This window comes from Rhinolophus sinicus, chromosome 4 (genome assembly GCF_057876585.1).
Source record: "Rhinolophus sinicus isolate RSI-liver-muscle chromosome 4, RSI-T2T, whole genome shotgun sequence".
Classification (NCBI taxonomy): domain Eukaryota; kingdom Metazoa; phylum Chordata; class Mammalia; order Chiroptera; family Rhinolophidae; genus Rhinolophus; species Rhinolophus sinicus.
The window spans coordinates 382,148-400,227 of NC_142504.1; the positions used below are offsets into that span (position 1 = coordinate 382,148).

At 59.8% G+C, this 18,080-nt stretch overlaps 2 protein-coding genes across 3 annotated transcripts; one reads left to right on the forward strand and one right to left on the reverse strand.

Annotated features, from left to right (window-relative positions):
• The first annotated feature begins 3,208 nt into the window (after positions 1 to 3,208).
• Positions 3,209 to 14,595, forward strand: DBNL (drebrin like). 2 transcript variants are annotated; one of them, XM_019731678.3, is made up of 13 exons: positions 3,209 to 3,366; positions 7,225 to 7,280; positions 8,719 to 8,831; positions 9,316 to 9,390; positions 10,178 to 10,324; positions 11,028 to 11,105; positions 11,615 to 11,766; positions 11,847 to 11,895; positions 12,120 to 12,243; positions 12,721 to 12,816; positions 12,904 to 13,016; positions 13,249 to 13,345; positions 13,709 to 14,595. In XM_019731678.3, the coding sequence occupies exons 1-13, from the start codon at positions 3,284 to 3,286 to the stop codon at positions 13,846 to 13,848; spliced, it is 1,323 nt and encodes a 440-aa protein (XP_019587237.1). In that variant the 5' UTR covers positions 3,209 to 3,283; the 3' UTR covers positions 13,849 to 14,595. The 2 variants fall into 2 exon arrangements, with proteins under 2 accessions (XP_019587237.1, XP_019587238.1); XM_019731679.3 differs by having other exon boundaries at positions 11,850 to 11,895.
• Positions 14,596 to 15,369: 774 nt separating this feature from the next.
• PGAM2 (phosphoglycerate mutase 2) lies at positions 15,370 to 17,770 on the reverse strand. The gene is made up of 3 exons (XM_019731683.3): positions 17,299 to 17,770; positions 17,017 to 17,197; positions 15,370 to 15,570 (listed from the first exon to the last, which is right to left on the reverse strand). The coding sequence occupies exons 1-3, from the start codon at positions 17,710 to 17,712 to the stop codon at positions 15,404 to 15,406; spliced, it is 762 nt and encodes a 253-aa protein (XP_019587242.1). The 5' UTR covers positions 17,713 to 17,770; the 3' UTR covers positions 15,370 to 15,403.
• Between the last annotated feature and the right edge of the window lie 310 nt (positions 17,771 to 18,080).

Here is an 18,080-nt window from a genome sequence, read left to right on the forward strand (position 1 = left end):
CTCCCACCCTGCCAGCCCCTCCCTCTTGTACCTCTTCTCATTGATGCACACTCCTGCCCTGGCAGTGCTGGTAAGGGCTGGGCCTGGAATAGATCTAGTCCAGGAATGGAGGAATGGAGGACATGGCTGTCAGCACCCGTGAGGGTAGGAGCGCTCCCTTGCCTGCTGTCCTTTGGTGAGAGGAGGAAGGACCCATCATTCTTCCTGGCTAGTCTGCTGGTTTCATTGTCGCCACCACCCAGGTTTCTCCCATTGATAGATTTTATTAATACTAAAATCACAAAGCCATAAAGAACCTGAAAAACCTATCAGACCAGATATTGGATTCTTAATTTTCCTTAAAACGTCTCCTTCACCCCCCACCATGTCTCCCAGGCCCCCAGTCTCTACCCTCTGGGGGAAGTTGGCCATTTTTGCATTTAATATCAAAGGCACAGCAGTGCAGGCTTGAGTGTCATCCTGACTCAGGAGGGACTGACAATCTGTCAACATCTTTGGGTTAAAATGTCAGCAAAGGTGCAGTGAACCTGTAGAATCACCCTGCCCCTGACTCCGGACCTTTGAACCTGTCCTGTCGGGGGTGCTGCAAGCCCTTGGCAGCAGGAAGCATGGCTGAGGCTTCAGGCAAGACCTGAGCAGACAGACAACCTCATGGCAAGAGCTGTGTGAGCAGCAAGAGTGCAGCTGAGCCTCTGTGAATTGTTAGGGTGGCAGGAACCAGCGCCCCTCCTCCTGGGAGCCACCTCAAACAGACTTATGGCTGCCCCTCAGAGCCCAGCCCAAGGTCACTGCCTACCTGCAGGCCTACAACCCAGACCAGGGTCAGGGCTGCAGCCCTTTCACCTCCCTGCCATTGACTGACTGTTACGCTCTGTTCACATCATAACATGGACTCAACTATGAAGGTTTTTATTTGTTTTTTTAATGTCTCAAGATATGAAGTATTTGTTTACTGCATTCTACTTACCATGCAGCATAAACAAGATTTTAGGGTAGGAAAAACAATAATTCCATTTCTCTGTTATAACGTGGCCATGTGAGGTTGGAGCAGAGATGTAATCCTGGTGGTTTTAAGAAAATGATTTTTCTGCTAATTGACACTTCTGTTGATGAGGATTTTGAATAGCTATCCTTTTTTACTGATTGCTATGGTCTGAATGACTGTGACCCACCCCCAAATTTCCTATATTTCAATCTTACCCCCAAGGTGATAATACTAGGAGGCGGGGCCTTTGGGAAGTGATTAGCTCATAAAGGTGGTGCCTCATGAATGGCATTTGTACACTTTTAAGAGAGACCCCAGAGAGCTCTCTTGCCTCTTCCACCATGTGAGTACACAGCAAAAAGATGGCCATCTATAAACTAAGAAGGCCCTCACCATACACAGAATCTACTGGTGCCATGATGGACTTCCAGCCTCCAGGACTGTTTATAAGCCGCCCGCTCCTGTATTTGGTGATAGCAGCCCGAACAGACTGAAGTACTGCTCTTCCTGTTCTTGTCAGACAGTTCTTTTTCTTAACGCCATTGGTTCCCTCTATACTGTGGGCTCCAGAGGGAGCCTATCAGCAAGATCTTCCCTCCACACTTGGACCCAGATGTATTTAGGACACGGTCAATTGCCCTCAGAATGTGGAGGACACTGACATTCAGGGCTCTGGTTTTTTTGCCTTGCATCTGCCATCTAATCTACAAGGAGAGCATCAGGAAGTAAAGCAGATCTGAGTTTATCCACATGCAAGTAAAGACGCTGTGTGAATGGCAGAGAAGTTAGGGAGAAGAGAGAGGAGTCCCAGGAATGACCTCTGGAGACATCTCTATCAAACTGAGGACCAGCCAACCAAAAAGAGAAGGATGCTGAAAGGAGACAAAGTCAAAAGCAGGAGTGGGAGGGAGGGAGGGGGCATGGAGATTGTCCACATGTGGCAGTCAGAGGGCTCTTTCAATCACGTCCTCTCTAAAGCTCCCCAGAGATTCTGTTACACCTAGAATAAAACCCAAAGTCCTTCCCCTGACCCACAGGGTCCTACAGGATCTAGCCTCCGCCCACGGCTCCTTCCCTCTCCTCCCTGTGCTCCCACCTCAGAGCCCCAACACATCTTGTTCCCTCTGCCTGGAGCACTTCTGCCCAATCTTCCTCAGCTGCCCCCAGCCCCATATTCACTCTCTGCTCCAGTGTTACCCTCCTCAGAAAGGCCTTTCCTAGTCTGTCAAGCCGACATAGACTCTCACAGGCTAGAACCGGAAGCGGAATCCTGGCGTCCCCAACTTCCCACCAGGGACCCCTCCTCACAGCCTTCTCAGTGGAGCCTGGGTCTCCCTGCAGCTCCCTCAGCAGTGTGTACGAACATGGTCAGCACACTGACCTCCTCTACTTCCAGAACAGAGATCGGACTGTGGCCTGCACAGCCTGATTCAGGCAAGATGGGATCTCCCCAAGTTGACTGAACGTTGAAAAGTCCTCCTAGACTTCTTAAGGGTCCAGGGATCCCAGGCTCGCGACTGGCAGCCAAGTGGACAGAGGAAACCGGTCACTAGCTGTTTAAATAGGCACATTGCCAGAGACAGAAGGGAAATCAAAGAGGGGCCAAAGAGAAGACAGAACAGTAAGGCTGTCTGAGTGCTGGCAGCCAAAGTCCTCCATTCCTCAGAGGACCATCAATCAGAATATGGAGGGCGGCGGGAATGGGGTTCTGTAATTTAGGAAGGTGTGAGTTCCCTAGGGCAGGAAGGGAAGTTGTGAGCGGCCTGGCCCCTGGCCCCCATTTTCCCTCGGGGAGGTCACGGCAGAAAGGAACTGGCCTCCTTCCGGCCAGGGCCTGCAAAGAACCAGAGGGGAAGGCAGGTGAGGGCGAGGAAGCACAACAGCCTCTGAGTTCGGTTCGTGGCAGTGTGATCGTCACTTAGCCTTCTTCTCCATCCATGTCCTCACTAACTGATGCTTCATTCATAGGTCAAACTTCCGTGGAAGAGTCCCAGGTGCAGGGAGGCTCTCATGAATCCAAGTTCTCAAATAAGCGCATTAGCTGTGAGGAGACTGAGCAGACGACAGGCACAGTGCTCCGTGCAGCACCGAACGGGCTAGGCTGGTTGGGGCCCTCTGCGCACACGGCGGGCCGCCGGCCTGCTCCTTGCAGCCGTCAGCGCAGCCCAGGAGCTTCGCTCACCACGCGCCCTTCGCACCGCTTCCGCTTCCGGCCGTCGGGGCGGGGCTTCCGGCCGTCGGGGGCGGGGCGGGCCCGGAAGCGGCGGCGGCGGCGGCACGGGGACCGAGGAGCTGGCCATGGCTGCGAACCTGAGCCGGAACGGCCCGGCACTGCAGGAGGCCTACGTGCGGGTGGTCACCGAGAAGTCCCCGACCAACTGGTGGGCGCCCAGGCGGGCCGGGGCCGTGGGCGGGCCGGGCCGGGGGGAGCCTGGGGGCGCGGCTGCGCCCCACGCCTGGTTGTCGGTAGCCGCACTCCGGGAGGTGCTGGCCCCCACCCTTGTCACCCTTACCCCGCCGAGCGTGAGTCGCCGGGCCTCCGCATCCCTCCGGCCGCCGGCCTCGCGCGTGGGACTCCATGTTGGACTCCGTGCCGGGCTGCGCTTGGTGGCTTCGCCAGGTTCTCCTTTTCTGCCCGGGGACTTCACCGCCCTCCCTGAGAAAGAGGAAGCCACGCCCGGCTCCTTGCAAACGCTGTGCTCAGGGATGGGCCTCTGAGAACCGTGTGGCAGCCCGGCCGGCACTGGGAGGCCTGCCCCGGAGGCGTTACACAAGGAGCTCGGGGGTTTGGGTCCCTGGTTAATTGTGAATGTGGATTTCAGAACCTCCCTTTCTCCGAGAATGCTCCTACCCGTGCCTCAGCCATAGGGAGATGAATGAAACGACGGTGATGGCCACCCTCTTTCTTCCACCTCCCTGTACCGTCCTCTGCTAGGCTGGCAACATTCATGTCTCCTCCGGGGGTTGATGGGGTTTTGTAATACTGGAAACCCGGATCTGCAAGCTCGGGGATGGCCCTGGACAGCCACGCAGAGGGTCAGCTCTCTTCTGCACGCAGTGGTAGCCGTGGATGGTAATTCTCTGTCACCGTCCCGTTTGCTTAGTTTTCACTTCCAGTTCTAAATGCTGAGTTTGGTGGACTAAGATGAACAGCTTTTGGGAGCAGGGCCACGGGTGGGGCTGCTACTGGGACTGGTCTCCACTTGTCAATGCTGCTGCTTTCCCATCTCTGCCTTCCCTGGTGCCCAGCACGGACTGGCTTTCACACAGTGTACTACTGGACACTGAGGATGTCATAGCCTTTCCTGTCCGTCAGCACCAGGCCTTTTGGGGAAGAGCTGCCTGGGGCAAAGTGGATGTGGGCACCCTGTGTGGGACGTGTGCACAATTTTCCAGGGGAGACAAGCAGCACAGTTTCTGTTTGGAAAGCATCTCTTCTAAATAGGGAAAGGTGTCTAGTAACTCATACTGTTTCTTTGCCTTCTCTTCTTCATAATCCTATAGGAAGTTCGCCCACCCGTCTAGGTACGGTTATTTCCATAAGGAGACTTGGGGGATGTCAGCCCCCTACCCCTCTGTCTCCTGTCCTCAGAGGACCGTTGACCTTTGCTGGTGTTCCAAACCCTGGGGAAAGTACCTCCACCTGAGTGCCCGGTTCTCACACCCACATGAGGCCACCTGCTTTGGAACCCAGGAGCATGTTTGCCCCTCTGCAGTCCTGCCCAGCTAGGGTTCTGCTCCGTTACGTGTAATCCTTTCTGACTTACCTAGGAGACTCCTGGGCGTACTAATGGGTCTTCCTTCCATGTCTTTCTGTCCTCAGTCTTCTCAGGCCTCCCTTGGGCTTCTAACCAGAGCTGCCTGCTACCCCCCAGGTCTGCAGCTGATCTGCCCCATCCCCTCTGCCGCTCAGGGTGCCGAGCCTCCCCCCACCCCCAGGCTCCCATGGCACTTGGGGGCTGAACCACTGAGCAGCTTGAAGTCCTGGCCTCTGTCCTCATTGTCAACAGATAGGGTGTGGCAGGTCCCCACTCATTCGCTGAAAAACATCTAGACTATGTCACTTCCCTGATTATAACTGCAGGGGCTTTGGCTGTACCTTACATAAAGCCCCGACGCCTCGCCCCGGCTGACACCCTGCACACCCAGCTCCTGACCTCCACTCCTGCCGCCCTGCCGCTCACCACACTGACCACACCTGCTTACCACCACTGTGGCCTCCTCCTCTTCCTCACCTTGCAAGCTGGTTTCTCCTCAGAGCCCTTGTGCGTGGCTGCTTCCTCTGCCTGGGGCGCCCTTCCACTTCATCCCAGGGGGCTCCCCAAACCTCAGTTCTCAGCCCCATGGCTGCCCTCTTGGAGGGCCCTTCCTTACTTCCCGGCTCCCTGTGTGGCTTCCTCCAGACCCGTGCCAGACAGCCTCACTGGTCGCCTTTCCGCCTTTACCAGAAGGGGTGGGGTGGGCACTGTCCCTGTCCCTAGTACAGGACTGCAATGTGTGGTGGGAGCTCAGGTGAACGATGGACTTGGCGCAAAAGGAGGCAGAGGATATTGGAGCAGGGGTCTGCGGTGCGGGAGGCCGTGGAAGACTTCACATGCAGAGTGGGTAGCATCGGGCTGGGCTCCAAGGCTGGTGGGGTGGGCAGCCGCCACCACGTCCGTTCTGCATCCTGCTTTCTCTTGGTTCTCCCAGTTCCCCCCCCCCCCCACGTGGTAGTAGCAACACGTGTATCCGCTTCCTGCTCCTGCTCCAGCACCTGGCAGCACGCTCGTGTTGTGTGTGCTGCTTTGTCTTGCGATAGGAAGTAAGTCCCATTGGCAGGGTTTCTTGGGGATTATTCGTAGCTGCAGTCCCACGGCCACGTGTTTTGGGAAGGAATGACCAAGTTATAAGGTGCTCAGCACCCATGCTCGTGCCCTGCACAGGCCAGCGCTCCATTTCTTTCCATGTTGATTTGAAAGAAGGGCGAAACTGGATTGAAAGTAGAAATGAGCCCCTGAACTGGGAACATCCAAGAGAGTAGCTGAGACCCCCCAGGGAGAAGGGGCAGGAAGTCAGAGGGTGAGGTGGCAGGCACGGAGCATGGCTCTGACTAGCTGCTCGGTTCCTTCGTGGTGGAAGAGCTGGGCCAAGTGGCCATCTAGATCCCCTGCTGCTTGTCTGGGAGGAGGATGGGCCAGGACACCCGCCACCAGAGTGCATGCTGACAGGCTAGACCCACTTTTCCCTTTGACTTGCTGTCCGCTGGTCAGCCCGCACTGCCTGGAGCGGAGCTGCGAGTCGGTGTTGGTGGCTGAACTTCCGGAAGGCGTCTCTTCTAGAATGTCCCCCCTGGATATCCACCACCTCCCACGTCTTTTCCCTGTTTCTCTGAGTGCTCCCTTCAGTGTTTTCTCTCCCTCATACTCTCTCCTCTCCTGGGAGCATGGTTCTTTCCTCGCAGCCTGTCCCCGTCAACCAGATCCTCTAGGCCTGGGTTGGATTTCTCTTCGGACTTTCTCGGGCACGAGCAGCTCTGCCCAGTGGCATTAGCAAGGCGAGTGGAAGCCAATTTTGGTTCTTGTCAGACTGTTGACCCCTGTCCAGCTCCCTCAGCCAGCCTATGCTCTGAGGTAACTTCCACAAGTAAGCCCACATTTAATAAAATGCACCGTATTTCCTAACCTCCTCTGGGGTGCAAGTTTTTAAACCTGAATCCTACAGGAGAAGAAAGCTGTGGTCCAGGGTCACCTGTGGAGAATTTAGGCTCTCCTCGATCTAAAACCTGCCCCCCCAGGAGCCTGCCCTATGAAGCCTGGCCCTGTGTTGTCGGACACCACACACGCTGGGCAAGCTCGTGTTTGCAGGGAGAGAGAGTCCTGGCCCCAGAAGACAGGCCAGCCTGACCGGGGCCCGATGCACGTTCCTCCCTGCTTCTCCTTGGGGTGCTTTGGGTTCAGGAATGTGCAGGGGTCTGTTTTCCCACATTCACGTTCCCAGTAGCTGGGTGAGCAGTTCACACACGGGTGTGTAAAGTATTGGCATAAAACACGACAGCTACTGTTCCTTCAAGGAGATGAATGCTCCTTGTCTTCTTAAGTGTGTCCCTCCCAAGCCCCTTTAGCCAGTCGGGTCAGCATAATCCCAGCGTCAGAGCTGAGAAGGCTGCGCTGGCCCAGGGTCACCACGGTGTCGAGCTCTGGCTGAGGGCAGACGGCATCACCACACTGGCTACAGAGCCCACTTGTGTTCTGTTTCAGGGCTCTCTTCACCTACGAGGGCAACAGCAATGACGTCCGTGTGGCTGGCACTGGGGGTGAGTATGGGCATGCGAGGAGCTGAATGGGCTCGCATGGGAGGGTGAGTGTGTGAAGGGGAGAGAGTTGGGACGTCAGTGCTCCATCTCAGTTGGCATTGCAGCCCTCACAGCAGGCGGAAGGGGACTCAGAGCACACAGGTGTCCCCTGCCTGTGATGCGACCACAGTGATACCTCCCTCGGCTAAGGACGGACCCACCCATGTCAGCATGTGTTGGGGAGTTCCCCGGCCCCCTGATTGCAGTGTGGGCCAGACTCGGGCTGCAGCCAGCCAGGCCGGATGAGTACTGCACGGAGCAGGATGGGCCCCCAGCACTCACGCCTGCTTCTGGCCGCTTTGGGTTCAAGTGTTGCCAACTGAAAGAAGGTCCTCCTTGCTATCTTGGCCCCCAGGGTGGGAATAGCGCTGCTCTCCGGGGTGGCGGGGGTAGCTGAGATGGGACACAGGCCACCGCCAGATCACGGACAGCCAGGATGAGAATGTGCAGACTCCTCTGCCCTCCTGGTAGCTAAGTGTACTCAGGGCCCACCCTCACTGAGGGGAGGTAGCAGCAATGCACCTGGTCAGCTGGGACGGGGTGACCTGGGACAGTGCCGCCAGAATACAGGGAGACGGGAAGTCCCTTGGGAAGCACAGGCTCGGCCAGTGCCGGGCCAGAGACGGGGGTGTGTGAACTGTGGGCACCCAGCTGACACCCCAACTCCCCTATGCTCAAGGCCAGCTCACCTGAGCTGAGCTAGCACAGCTTCGTCCTCAGAGTGCTTCTGGTGACTGGCTGGTAGAGACCTTTCCCCTGACGGGCCTCTCTGTGCAAGGACTGCCTGCGGTGGTCCACGTGCACTCTGCTGGTGCAGGTCACAGAGACAGAGGTCGGCAGCTGAGTTGCTCCTTGCAATCTGGGAAGGTTTGGGGGGCTGCTAAGCACCGGGGCCCACCGCCTCAATGTTAGGAGAGAATGGCTTAGGGTGAGCATCTAAGAACTGAGTCCGTGCACGGCTGTGGGATGATCCAATGTGCTCAGGGCCCTCTGGGTGGCCCCAGAGTCAGAGCAGACACGTGGACGAGGGCGGTTGACTCGGAGCAGGTCCTGTTATTCCAGGGCCCTTGGTGGGGTCCAGGCAAGACGAAAGGTGCACAGTGCTTTCCTTTCATAAGTGGTGTCAGGTTTGTGGCGTAAATGACACTACCTGTGGGTTTACAAAAGGGGTTTTTAGACTTGTGTGGGGAAAATCGCCGAGGGGCTTGTCATAAACGCAGGTCCTATGTCCCACCCAGCTTGTGCGTCAGCCCAGTGGGCTGGGCCCAGCGTCTCCTTCCCGTGCAGGTGCCACGGAGACTCTGGATTAGAGGCAGCCTGGGCTTCCTGTCCTGGTGGACCAGGTGCAGGGCTGGGTGGGGTGCCTGGGCCACCACTGACCCTCCTGTGACTGCTACAGAGGGGGGCCTGGAGGAGCTGGTCGAGGAGCTCAACAGCGGGAAGGTGATGTACGCTTTCTGCAGGGTGAAGGACCCCAACTCCGGCCTGCCCAAGTTTGTGCTCATCAACTGGGTAGGTGACATGTGAGGCCTCTGCGTGGTATCCAGGTGTGACTGGAAAAGCTCCCTTTGCTTCTTTTTCTTCTCCGCCCTCTGTGATTGGAGCAGAGGAGGACTTGACTTGAGGATAGCGCATAGCTGGTGAATGAGTAGCAGTGGATGGACCCACTGTGGCCCAAGGAGCACCTGCAGCCTCGCTAGTGCACAACACACTCTCCCAGCCAAGAACTGCTCATGCAAAATGTAGTACAGTCACAGGACAGCTTAACTTTTCCCCTCCAGGGTAGTTGTCCAAGGGAGCAGAGGGTGTGGAGAAAGGCTGGGACGCTCTAGAGCGCGGAGTGGAGGCCGGGGGGGGATGAGGGCTTCTGAGCCCCTGTGGAAGCTGCCCCGGGATCCTCCCTGCCCTCTGCTGTGGTGGCCGGCTTCCCTGCCTGGGTCCCTGGGAGGGTGGTGGCCTTGGGGAATTGGGTCATGCTGGGTGTGTTGTGTTGCAGACGGGCGAGGGCGTGAATGACGTGCGGAAGGGAGCGTGCGCCAGACACGTCAGCACCATGGCCGGATTCCTGAAGGTGAGTGCTGCTGCCACTGGGCCTCACAGAGCCTGCACGGCCCGGTTCCCCCCCCCCCCCCCCCGGGAGCGAGCGGGATACCCCATACCCCATAACTCTGTCTGGATGGCAGGGTGTGGCCAGAGGCTGCTCCTCCTGCTCGGCAAGTGTGCGACAGGCAGGGTGTGCAGGCTGGGCTCAGCCAGGAGGACCGTGCTGGAGCTGGCCTGAGGTCAGGCTGGGCCGGCTCCCACCCGTTTTTCAAGTAGTGTTGTCAGGATTTGGAGGAGAGAGAGAGTTGCTTATGCCCACCGCCCCAACAGGCATATTCCCTTTCCAGTGTGTCCATCACAGAATGGTGCCCTGTTTACTTGCCGGGGCGTTTGTCATTCGCTTGTCGGCTAAGTTTGCGTTTCCTTGGTTACTGTCAAGGAGGCTTGGGACTTGGATGTCCAGTTCAGCCAACACTCTTTCGGATATGCCTCAGTTTTTCTGTCTAGGAGATAAACGAGAGGGTCCCAGGCTTATTGGGTGTTAGTGACAGTGAGTGAGGTCATGAGCCTGACCTCTCAGGTGGAAATCAGTGACTTGCTAGAAAATGGGCTTATTTGCAGATGTCTTTCAAGGTTAGCTTTCGTTGATTAGTAGGAAACTCTCCACTGCCTGAAGCGCAGAGCAGGCCGGGGCCGCAAGGCCACCAAGGCCACCAGGGTCAAGGCCGAGGCTGTGCCTCATTCCCATGCGGCCAGGTATGCGCCTGTGTGGCCTGCGGCCCCTGCACCATCACTTAGTGCCGGTCCGGCTGCAGGGGGCCCACGTGACCATCAATGCACGTGCGGAGGAGGATGTGGAACCTGAGTGCGTCATGGAGAAGGTGGCCCGGGCCTCAGGTGCCAACTACGCCTTCCACAGGGAGAGCGGCCGCTTCCAGGATGTGGGCCCCCAGGCCCCAGTGGTGAGTGCTGCCGGGTGAGGGCAGGTGGCAGGGCCTGCCCTCAGCGCCGTACGCCTCGTGGGGCTGGGCTCCCGCCTGCCTGGCTTCAAGTCCTGAGCCAGGTGGTGGTGCGGATGGTGACCCCATGTCTGATAGCAGGAGCTGCTCACCAGTGAGGCCGGTGTCAGTCGGCACGAGGAGCAGTCCTGACCCTGGCCACTGGGGGGACGGCTGTTCCCAAGCCTCTTATGCTGGCTATGTGTGGTTAGAGACTCGTAATGCCCATGCCTTCACCCTCTAGGCCACGGCACCAGTGTGTCCTCTGCGGCCCTGGGTGGTGGCAGACAGGGCAGGCCCTTCCGAATCGTGGGCAGACACCTGCAGGCCCATGGCCCTGGTGCTGGGTGGGCAGCCAAGTACCCCGAAGCATAGCAGAGATTTGGTGGGCACTGCCATGGTGGTCAGCTGTCTGAGGCTGCTCTGCCTCAGAGCTGCCTGGACCCCCCAGGACTCTCAGGCAGGCCAGGGTCATTCCTGCACAGGCCTCCACCCGCCAGAGACTCTCCAGTGTTGCCTAGGGGAGCTTCCCCGCTCGGCAGTATCCAGGGCCATTCAGGGTCGGTGGGCCAGGCACATGTGCCTCTGCCAGGTGCCACCCTCACAGGTGTAGCCTGTGCTGTCTGCTCCTGCCAATGGCCCTGCAGTGGACCCTCTGTCTCCACAGGGCTCTGTGTACCAGAAGACCAATGCAGTGTCTGAGATCAAAAGAGTTGGAAAAGACAGCTTCTGGGCCAAAGCAGAGGTGAGTGCTACCTGGGCATGGACGGTGACTGGACTATGAAGCCGTCTCGTGTGTGACAAGCCTGTGCTCAATGCTTTCATTTTCTGCACTGTATGCTCTTGGAGCAAAGGTGGTTTTTTTTTAAGATTATTATTATTTTTAAATTTTATTGAGGAATATTGGGGAACAGTGTGTTTCTCCAGGGCCCATCAGCTCCAAGTCATTGGCCTTCAATCTTGTTGTGGAGGGTGCAGCTCAGCTCCAAGTCCATCCAGTTGCCGTTTTCAGTCTTTAGTTGCAGGGGACGCAGCCCACCATCCCATGCAGGAATTCAACCGGCAGCCCTGTTGTTGAGAGCTCGTGCTCTAACCACTGAACCATTGGGCCTTCCCTGGAGCCAACGATTTTGCTAGTGCCTGTGTACAGCGGGTCCGGCCACTTCAGAGGCCTAGTGTCACTCAAGCAGTGCAGGCTGCCAAGTGGGCTGGGGCGCGTGCAGCTGGGGGCTGAGCCCGCTCCCTTCCCTGCAGAAGGAGGAGGAGAACCGCCGGCTGGAGGAGAAGCGGCGGGCTGAACAGGAGCAGCGGGAGTGGGAGCAGGAGCGGCGGGAGCGGGAGCTGCGCGAGGCCGCCCTCCGGGAGCAGCGCTGTCAAGATTGGGGCAGTGGGGCCGGCCCCCAGAGGTGAGCCCCAGAGGTAACTGGCGGCCGGGGGACAGGGCCGGCCAGTGCTGGGCTGCAGCTCTTCCCTCTGCCCCTCCCAGCAGGCAGTGTGAGCAGCAGGAAGTGGTTCCGAGGGACAGTGAGGAGCAGGTGAGACTCGGGCCCCCGGCAGAGGGCCGGTGACGGTGGTGCCCCTCTGGGAGTCCACAGGCCCAGCAGCGGGCCTGAGAGGTCACCGATGGTCCTGCGGCCAGCTGGGGCGCATTGCAGGTGGCAGTGGTGGGGGAGGGTGAGCAAAGGCAGAAGTGCCCAGCGCGGGCCTCAGCCTGGGCTGGGAGGAGGCTGTGAGCTGTTTTGCTTCCTGACACCCACAGCTGTGGGGAGCCAGGCAGGCTGCCTCCCGGGAACCCATCTGTCAGCAGTCGGCACACCCACGGGAGGTTTTCAAGCAGAAGGAGAGAGCCCTGTCTGCCACATCTGTCTCCAGCCCCCAGCCAGGTGAGACGTCCCTCTGGGACTTGCCATGAGCCATGAGGCAGGGGCAGGTCACCATGTGTCAGAAGGTGACAGGGACAAGTGAGCAAGGAGAGCCTGTGCTCAAGAGGGCAGCTTCTGGGAGGGTGTCCCCTTCCTGCCCTTTGCCTCATTCGGCAGAGACCTGGTGAGAGATGAGGGGCTACGGTGTGGCTCCAGACTGGGGACCCTCTGGCCCCGGCCCTGTAACCCCGCACAGATCACACATTGGGCTGTCAGCTGGGTCTCAGGAGGCCTACATCAGTCACCTCCCAGGCCCCAAGAACACAGCTTCCCCACACTGCCTGTGGCCTCGAGGGGCTGCCTGGAGCACACTGGTGTGTGACAGCCACTGCCCTAGGACAGGCCCTGCCTCTGGGCCACGTAGGGCACAGAAAGCAGAGGCCTTCCCTTGCCTCCCCCTGCTGGCTGCGTGATGTCCTGTGTGCTGTTGCTTTGCAGGCAAACTGAGGAGCCCCTTCCTGCAGAAGCAGCTCCCCCAGCCAGAGACCCCCCTCGGCAGAGACTTGCCTCACGCCACCTCACAGCCCAGGGCAGGCAAGGCTCCTGGCCGCCCCATGGGGGGAGACGGGGCAGCGTGCCTCCCCTCCCCAGGGTCAGAGCGGGCCACGTCCTCCCATGCAGGTCTCTGCGAGGACCCGGCACCCAGCGCCCCTCCCTGTCCAGTGCAGGAGGAAGGAGAGGCCGTGTACGAGGAGCCCCCAGAGCAGGACACGCTCTACGAGGAGCCCCCAGTGGTGGGTGCCCTGCGGTGGGGGCAGGGCTGCCAGGGGCAGCCCCTCTGCGGTCACTGCGTGTGTTGTGTTGTTTCAAGTCGGGGCAGCCTGTGCGATAAGTCATCTGGCAAGCGCTACTGTGCTGGGTGGGGAGCTGGGTGGGCACCCTCTTCCCTAGGGCCTGGCGTGAGCCCTGGCCGTGTGCAGAGCCGAGGTCACCAGGACCCCCAACTTCTTTCCCGCCCATGAGCAGGTGCAGCAGCAGGACGCAGGTGCCGAGCGCGTGGACCACTATCCGGGGCTGAGTGGGAAGGGGCTCTGTGCCCGGGCCCTGTACGACTACCAGGCAGGTACGCACTGCGGCCGGCTGCTCCCGGCCACAGGCCCTGGTCAGGAGCCCGCTGGGGGCTCCCTCCAGCTGTCGGAAGACAAGGCAGAAGGGTGAGGGGACGGGTGGACGCCGCACACAGCCCAGACCTCCCAGGGGCTTCAGGCAGCCGCTTGCTGTCACCTGGCATGAATCCCAGTTGCCAGCCTAGTTGTGGCGCCTGAAGGTGACCAGAGAAGTGACCTAAAGTAGTGGCCTGGGTCACTGGAGCAGACTGGTGTGCATTTTGCGGGAATGGTGGCCCAGAGCCCACCCTGAGCCAGGTGTCGGGGGACTGGTGCCCGGAGCCCGGAGCCCTCGCATAGTGTCTGGGTTCACCTTGCAGCTGACGACACCGAAATCTCCTTTGACCCTGAGAACCTCATCACGGGCATCGAGGTGATCGACGAGGGCTGGTGGCGCGGCTACGGGCCAGACGGCCACTTTGGCATGTTTCCTGCCAACTATGTGGAGCTCATCGAGTGAGGAGCCTGGCTGCTGGCCCAGGCTTGGACCGTCCTTCCTTCCCCACCCATACTTGGTCCCATTGCTGAAGGAGGTGGTGTGAGGTCTTCCAGGAGTGGGACTCCGGGTAGGACGAGCCCTCGGGCTCCCTCTGGCTTGGGTGGCTCAGCCCGTCACCCCAAATGCAGCAATAATCTGGTGGTTCCCACACGCTTCCGCAGCCTCCCAGGCCCTCTGGTCAGTCTGACCCTGACCCCAACCGGGACCACTGAGCCGAGCCCCGGCCCTGCCAGCCCCTGGGGGTCTGAGCCAGAGCCTCGGGAGGCCTGGACTCACCACCTTTTCCTCTGCCCTGGGGATGGGGGCTGTGGATTTAGCAGTTGCTGTCCGGAGGCAGAATGGGTCATGGCACCTGGCAGCCGTGACTTGTCTGTGTGTCTCTGCTGTCTGCTCCGTTTCTGTCATTCTGCCTGAGCTGTGGTCAGTGGGGTCGAGGACAACCAAGCCCTCATCTGAGTATGTGAAGGAAAGTGTGGAAACATCGCAGATGCGTCTGTCCTTTGTGCGGCTCGATCTTGCCTGCTGGCCCCATGTCTGCTCTTGGAGTGGGACCTGCTCCCACAGGCCCCCTCTCTGACTGCCGTCTTTCTTGTGACCTGACTGCCTGTGTGGGACGAGCCCTTCCTGGGGACTGTGGCACGTGCGTGTACCTTGGGCCAGCTGGCCACAGCCGCCTGCCAGGAGTATAAATGTTAGGATGTGAGTGAAGTCGGCCTCTGCGTTTCAGTTCTCTGGGAGGAACTGAGGGCCTTGTTCCCTCCCCGGGGGCCTCTGCATGTGTGGGAGGCGTGTGCGTGTGTGTGCATGGAGAACATTGGGGACATTACGCGTCATCTTGTGCCCTGGGAGATACGAGGCGGAAGCAGCCTGGCATGAAGGCTGCAGTGAGGGGTGGCCCAGGTGGCGGCCAAGCCCAGTGCCTTGAGCCCGCCTGGTGGCAGGTGGCCCGCCCTGTGTGTCCCTTGGACAGGCCATGCTGTAGATAGGTGTCACTGTCCTGATTTCTCTCCCCTAAGATGGGACGACAGGGCGCCCCGCCAGCTGTGGCGGCCTTATGAGTCAGGTGTCCCCAGCTTTGAGGCCATCTGTGGGCTTGTCTCTCCAAACCAGAGGACACCCAGGAGGCGGGGCTCGGTGCCACCACGCCATGCCTACCCTGGGGCTGTCGGGACAGTGGAAGACAACCCATCTCATGGAAACTGGCCACAAAGCAGTGTCCTGGCCACTGTCCTTGCTCACTGGGGAGGGCTGGGTCCCTTGGACCCCCTAAGTGACCCCAGGCACCCCGATTCTAGAGCAAGGGACTGTTAGAAGTCAGCTGATAGCCAGGGGTGGGGACCAGGCTCCTGCCCCTGGTCCCGGGGTCCCCATACCTAATGAGCAGGCCCCCCAGGGCAGCATTTGTGGAACCTTAGGCTCTGGCCTGTGAGCCAGCTGAGCAAGCGCTGGGGGCCGGGTACGCGGGGCCATGGACTCAGGCAGTGGGAGGAGGCGCTTTTATTGGCAGAGCCCCCCTTCACTTGGCCTTGCCCTGGGCGGCCACAGCCTCCATGGCCTTGCGCACGGTCTCCTCGTCACCCAGGAAGCGCATGGGCTTGGTGGGCTTCAGCCCCTCGTCCAGCTCGTACACGATGGGGATCCCCGTGGGCAGGTTCAGCTCCATGATGGCCTGGTCTGACATCCCTGGGCCGAGGAACCAGAGGCTCTTAGCCCCTCCCAGCCTGTCCACCAGGCAGCCAGCCGCTTGCTGTCACATCTGGCAGGCTCTGTGACCTTTAAGAGCTCCCTCCCACCCTGATAGCAAGGCCCGGAGAAGGTCAAGGCAGAACTGAGTGAGCTGGTGGCCTCCAGAAATAGCTGCGCTAAATCATGGACCTTCCCCACCCCAGTGCTGTGAGCTGGGCGGCGCCAGGGTGTTGGCCCAGCACAAACTCTGGCCGGACAGATGGGTGTTTGCATTCAGTTAGGACACCAGCCATTCAGTTTCCAGAGAGTTCTAAATTCTGGGCATACTGAGCAAAGGAGCAGGGGGTGATCCTAAGAAATGGGTGGACGGGAGGCTCTGCCAGGTGCACAGGGCAGCATTTTCTGAAGAAACCTGACCCCGCCAGCGTCCCGCAGCCCCCGCCTGGAATAGCAGCTCACCCTTTGGTATTTCCACCACCCCACGGTACAGGGAGGGACGTTCTGGGCAGTGGAAGGCTAGCCCACGTGGCCTGGCTGCGCCCTGTCCTCCCAGTGGGCAGAGAGGCCTGTGGGGGCGTGAAGCCCTGGGGGAGGGGGCAGATGGTCCCCATCTGCTGGGCTCAGTGCCAGGTGTCAGGCGTCTGCATGGACCTGGCATCCTGGGGCAGACAGACGGCTGGCCAGGCCCCAGGCCTGCCTATCTGCTCTGGCCAGATGCCCACTACCCCACTTCCCTCCTCCCACCCTGATCCCACAGCTGGTAGACCATTCAGATGCTCACAGACTGTCCAGATGTCTGAACGTTTCCAATGAGAGCCCCTGAAACAGTCGTCACGCTGTGGGGCTGCCCACTCCCTGCATCCTTCTGACTGGTGTTATCTCTGCCTGGAGTGGGTGGAGCTGGGGTGCTGGGTGTACCAGTGGCCGGCAGTACCAGGAGTTGCCCCATAGGGCGGTTGAGGCCCAGCAAGTGATGTGACTTGAGCAGGGACACACAGCAAAGCAGGGTGTGAAGCCAGACAGCTGTGCCTTTTCCTGGCTGGGTGTCCTTGGCAGGATGCCACCCTGAGCCTTCCCTAACCCCTGCCCAGGGCTCATGCTCAGGAAGCTGGGCCAAGCCCAGGTTTCTTAGGCCCTGTGCAGGGAGGACCTGGGCCCTGGGTCAGGGGTGGCAGACGTTTTCACCCAGTCTTCAGAAAGAAACTTTACATGGTGTCCCACTACATACACAGAAATGAAACCAAAACTTCACAATGCTGTTTTTTAAATGTTTTCTCTAACCCGCCCAGTTCCATTCAGTTTGAAACCGGCCCCTGGGCACCGGCGTAGGCAAAGCACCCTCAGCTGGGCAGCGGGCCATGAAATGAGTGGCTGGCTGGGCCAGGCCTGTGTGTCCCCCCTCTCCCCCCGCCTGCACCCACGCCCCGGTGGGGTGTGCCTCACCTTCCAGGTGCTTGACGATGCCGCGCAGGCTATTGCCATGGGCTGCGATGAGCACTCTCTTGCCGGCCTTGATCTGCGGGGCGATCTCCTCATTCCAGAAGGGCAGGGCCCGGGCGATGGTGTCCTTGAGACTCTCACACGTGGGCAGCTCCCCAGGCTTCAGGCCTGCGTACCTCCGCTCCTAGGGTGCCACACGGCTGTGCAGTCCCCGCGGCCCCCCCGACCCGGGCTCCCTTCCCAAGGCGCTGCCCCAGGCCTCCCTGCAGCACCCCAGCCGCGTACCTTGCTGATAGAGGCGTAGTAGGGGTGCTTCTCGTCCATGGGGGGCGGTGGAATGTCAAAGGAGCGTCTCCAGATCTTGACCTGCTCCTCCCCGTGCTTGGCAGCGGTCTCCGCCTTGTTGAGGCCCGTCAGGCCCCCGTAGTGCCGCTCGTTCAGGCGCCAGGTACGCACCACTGGCAGCCACATCTGGTCCGTGCCGTCCAGGATGGTCCAGAGGGTGCGGATGGCCCGCTTCAGGACTGACGTGTAGCAGACGTCGAACTCCATCTTAGCGTCCCTGACAGCCTGCGCGCCCCTCCTCGCCTCCTCGGCCCCCTTCTCACTCAGCTCCGCGTCAAACCAGCCGCAGAAACGGTTCTCCTGGTTCCAGGTACTCTCGCCATGCCGAACCATCACGAGGCGGTGAGTGGGCATGGCGGCGACACTGGGCACCGCAGCAGGCTCTGGACAGGGACAGCTGCCTCCCTGTGCCACCAGCTTTATAACAGTCCGTCCCCAGCCCCCAGCCCAGCCAACTGCCAATGGGCATTCCGGGCCCTACAGGCAGTGGCAGGTAGCCAGCAGCAAAGCTTTGGGGGAGGGTAGGCCAGGGACTGGACTTAAAATAGTCCCGGCAGCCAGCAGTCCCCAGAGCCCGGGCTGGGCATGAAGGGCAGCTTGAGAGGGGGGCGCTAGCAGACAGTGCTTCTCAGGGAAAGGCTCCCCATGAGCTCAGAGCTCCGAGCCCTGTCAACCCCTCCCTGCTCCCAGGGGCCTGACATACTCAGGCAGATGTGCAGAAA

Excerpts from the sequence above, each read along its gene's own strand:
- DBNL (XM_019731678.3), top strand. The coding sequence starts at position 3,284 with ATGGCTGCGAACCTGAGCCGGAACGGCCCGGCACTGCAGGAGGCCTAC. Across the intron at positions 9,391-10,177 it reads CCATGGCCGGATTCCTGAAG|GGGGCCCACGTGACCATCAA; the intron begins GTGAGTGCTGCT and ends GTCCGGCTGCAG. Across the intron at positions 10,325-11,027 it reads TGGGCCCCCAGGCCCCAGTG|GGCTCTGTGTACCAGAAGAC; the intron begins GTGAGTGCTGCC and ends CTGTCTCCACAG.
- PGAM2 (XM_019731683.3), bottom strand. The coding sequence starts at position 17,712 with ATGCCCACTCACCGCCTCGTGATGGTTCGGCATGGCGAGAGTACCTGG. Across the intron at positions 17,198-17,298 it reads ACTACGCCTCTATCAGCAAG|GAGCGGAGGTACGCAGGCCT; the intron begins GTACGCGGCTGG and ends GTGGCACCCTAG. Across the intron at positions 15,571-17,016 it reads CATCGTCAAGCACCTGGAAG|GGATGTCAGACCAGGCCATC; the intron begins GTGAGGCACACC and ends TCCTCGGCCCAG.